The sequence below is a fragment of the Fukomys damarensis genome, unplaced genomic scaffold (assembly GCF_012274545.1).
Source record: "Fukomys damarensis isolate Sample0158 unplaced genomic scaffold, DMR_v1.0_HiC HiC_scaffold_3, whole genome shotgun sequence".
Lineage (NCBI taxonomy): Eukaryota > Metazoa > Chordata > Mammalia > Rodentia > Bathyergidae > Fukomys > Fukomys damarensis.
Genome location: NW_022900915.1, coordinates 6,725,901 through 6,729,609, shown reverse-complemented (window position 1 = coordinate 6,729,609; position 3,709 = coordinate 6,725,901). Strand labels below are relative to the sequence as shown.

General features: G+C 35.1%; 1 protein-coding gene across 1 annotated transcript in view; it reads right to left on the bottom strand.

Moving 5' to 3' along the window:
• Adamts19 (ADAM metallopeptidase with thrombospondin type 1 motif 19) overlaps positions 1 to 3,709 on the bottom strand; it is a gene marked incomplete at its 5' end in the record, with an annotated part of 210,106 nt that overhangs the window by 57,507 nt on the left and 148,890 nt on the right. Inside the window, one exon of the mRNA XM_010627281.2 lies at positions 2,062 to 2,182. Within this exon, the coding sequence (XP_010625583.1) occupies positions 2,062 to 2,182 (121 nt within the window). The remainder of the gene's footprint in view (positions 1 to 2,061; positions 2,183 to 3,709) is intronic.

Below are 3,709 nucleotides of genomic sequence, written 5' to 3'. Positions count from 1 at the left end.
AAAAAAAAAAAAAAAAAAAAAAATCTAGTAAGCAATACCATACGATTAAACATAAAATTACAAATGTGATCAGAGCTACACTTTATGAGTATAAGCAGAAGCAATCACAAGTTATAGGAGTCAGAGCTTGTTTGGGAATAAATTCACTACAGAAATAACATTAGTACTACATTCTGTCTAGGAATTTGCCCAGCGAAACTAAGAGGAAGAAGGCAGCACATCTATAAATAGGAGGTGCTGGGACAAGAGAGAGAATCTGAGCAGCTGTCAGAAAGCTGGTGGTTGAGATCTGGTGAAAAGGGAAGCCGGTGTGAGGTGGGGTTTGGAAAGACACTAAGGGACAACGCAGAGTAGGACCTTCCAGTCCAAGTTACAAATTCTGCTTTCTTCACAATGAGCAACATGAAATTTACAGAGTTGTAAGTAAGAAAGCCACTTTATCAGTTTTGACATTCTTAATATCTTAGATACCTCTGATATTTTCTAAATGACAAATGCTGCTAATATAATTTATCTCTAGTGAACAAACAAAACAGGAAATTAATAGGGAATAAACTCAAAGGGGGTTGGAGTAAATGACTGAGGGGAAAACAGCAACAAAACTGCATCCAGAATTTTAAAAATCACTGAATTTTTAATGTTATTTCTGTGCTTTATGTAATTGTTATTACAATTAAATAAAGAAGGCAGTGTTTAAGATACCTCAGTATCTGTTAGTGAAGTATTTCCATGCACTTTAACAATGGAAGAATTTCTTTGGTCTTTCAGATTTTATTTGGGTTCTGCACTGTAAAGGCTTCTCTCATCACAGTCAGAAGGAATAGCCTGTTAAAATGAAACTTCTCAGTTGAACGTCTGAGAGTGTTTCAGCTAAGTGCTCCTTATTTAATGCACGCTGGCAGATTTTGACATGTAGGACTTATCACCTTTTACAGAGCCTCAGCGATTGAGATTTTTATCTCCAATTTACCCTGGGCCTTAGTTAATTTTAGATGCCAAGCTTTTCAGGATTGCTTGTCTTTTATTTCCCTTGGGTCTAACAAAAATGTTACCTTCAATCTTCAGGCTATGTTGAATTTCTTTAAAGAACTTATCTAGAATGAACTCAGTCTTTATTATTCACACATAAATGCCTTGTTCTATGAAATATAACTAGTACCTGTTAGATTTCTGATGTTCTTTTAAACAAGAACAGAATTAAAATTGGAAAAATGTTGTGTGTAATATAAGCACACTAATGATAGTAATAATGAGTCATAAGTGATGGGTCAACAGATATGTATTCAGTTAAGAAACTAGAGAAACAAAGGAAACATTTCTTCTTTCCAGTACAGTTGAAAACTTGAGCACGAAGCATTTTCGTCATATAAAGCATCTCTGTGAACCACTGTATTTCAGTGTCGACTCTGTGATTTGTGAATCTCTTTATATTCACATAGATAGAGCATTCATAGTAATTTCATTCTCATGTTTCCGAATGTCAGTATTTATAGATCAGGAAACAAACAGAGAGAATCAAATCTCTGCTGTGATATATTTGGAAAATTTCCCCACATCATCTGAACCCCCCCTCTATATTTTTCAGTATCTTATAATATGATAGGGCTTCTATTTCCAAAAGTGTATTCCCTTGAAATTCAGTAAAAACCTTTAGAAATTTTAAGAAGTGAAAATGGAAAGCTGACAGTCTAAAGACTGATATTCTCAGTGGTTGCTCCAGGCTTTTACAAATCATTATTTTCTGTTAGACATGCTTTGCCTTGAAGAAGAAGGTAATTAGAAACCTGATAATATTAGCCAGTGCAAATTGGATTATTCCCTTGCTGCTCTTACTTATTAAATGCACAACAAATGACTTCATATTTCATTATCAGGAAATGAGTTTGTTCAAATTTCTGGCTTGAATTAAAATTATCGCATGTCAGCACCAAAAAACCATTCAATACCCATTGCAAAGATCTTCAGCAGAATCATAGCTGTGACTTCTAAGTCAAGGTCAATGCAATTTCTATCCGCAAAGACCACAGTAGCTATTAGTTATGAAAAATAAGAAGCTATTACCTGCTCCTCTGGTGTGATTAAAATCCCCTTTGATGATTTTGCATGATTTTCCATTACCATTGCATACCCCACAGTGATCTTCCCTTGCAAGAGACCCTAGGAAACCATCACAACCAACTTTCTGTAAGAAGAGAATGACAGTGCAGCATTAATTAAATATTTCCTTTTTGATTCAATATTTTCTTTCCATTTTTAAGCAACAAATTTAGGATGAACCTAGTTGCTACAACCTAGACATAATTAATGGGAAAACTAGAAAATGCCTTATTCTCTGATGCAAACTCATAAAGCAAGCTCATGTCAAATAACATAATCTATTAAATGACAAAACTTCAGGACAGTGTGAGAGTATTTTTTTGTATTAAATATTAAATAATATCCTAAAGTAATTTGGAAAAAAATATTGAGGAAAATGAAATTTATATAAATTCACAAATAAATCACATTTCTACTACACATAACATGGTGTATCTAATTAATTCTACTCAACATAGATCAAAGATACTTTGTCGATGACTTCATTTCTAAAGTATTTGTAAAACAGATGATAAATATTAAGTGTTAGATTTATGGAAAACTGAAATCAAATATTTATTTTCACCGCAGTTCATAGATAAACATCTATTACCATCTTCGTTAGCACTCAGCAATAAATGTAATACCACCTCATACATCTGATATAACAAAATATTAATAGCTAAAGAATTAATTTTTATATTCTCTCAGTTGAATTATCAGTGGGAATATTCTGAGATCCAATCAATTGACTCTTTTTCTAGCAAATAATGTTTATCTTCCACTGATGCTAAGAAAGTATGATCCTATTTTTTCAAGCTGTGCATCCTCAGAACTCAGAATTCAGCATGTTAATACTGTCCAAAATAAATGATTGGCTCACACAATCCCTCCTAATCAAAACTGATTCAGAAGATGAACTGTTGCTAATTCATTTAAGATAAATTCTCATTATTTTAGAAAAAACTTAAAATATTAGGTAAAAAAGAAACAAAACCAGGTCCTTGGTTGTGATTGGTGTTGGTGGGGTTGGGGTTGGGGAAGCAATCGGATTTAAAAGTGCAGCTCTGAAAAGCCTGTGTGGTGGTGCATGCCTGTAATCCCAGCACTCAGGAGGCTGAGGCAGGAGGATTGATGTGAGTTCGACACCAGCCTGAGCTACATAGTGAGTGCCAGGTCAGTTTCAACTACATAGTGAGACCCTGTCTCACCCCCCCAAAAAAAAAGAGTAGCTCTGGAATGAATATCTTGAGGTAGTAAAAATCACATTGAAACTGCACATTACAAGGCTCCTTTCTCGGGTCCAAGAGCCCATCAGTGTCAGAGAACACCAAACTGCATGAACAGAGAGCTGTGAGCAGCCAGTCAGAGCTTACTCAGGGGGAGAGAGAGAGAGGGTCTGCCCTACATGAGAGAAGCCGTCGTCACCAGAAATGCTCAGAACTTATGTGAAGAGGATGCTAAGCAGGAGTCAGGAAAAAAAACAAAAAACCCTGGGAATTCTATTAAGAATAAATGTGTGAAGGGCTGGGGATTTAGCTCAGTGGTTCAGTGTTCTGCCTTGCAAGAGCAAGGACCCGAGTTCAATCCCTGATACCAAAAAAAAAAAAAAAAAAAAAAAAAAAGGGTGAAG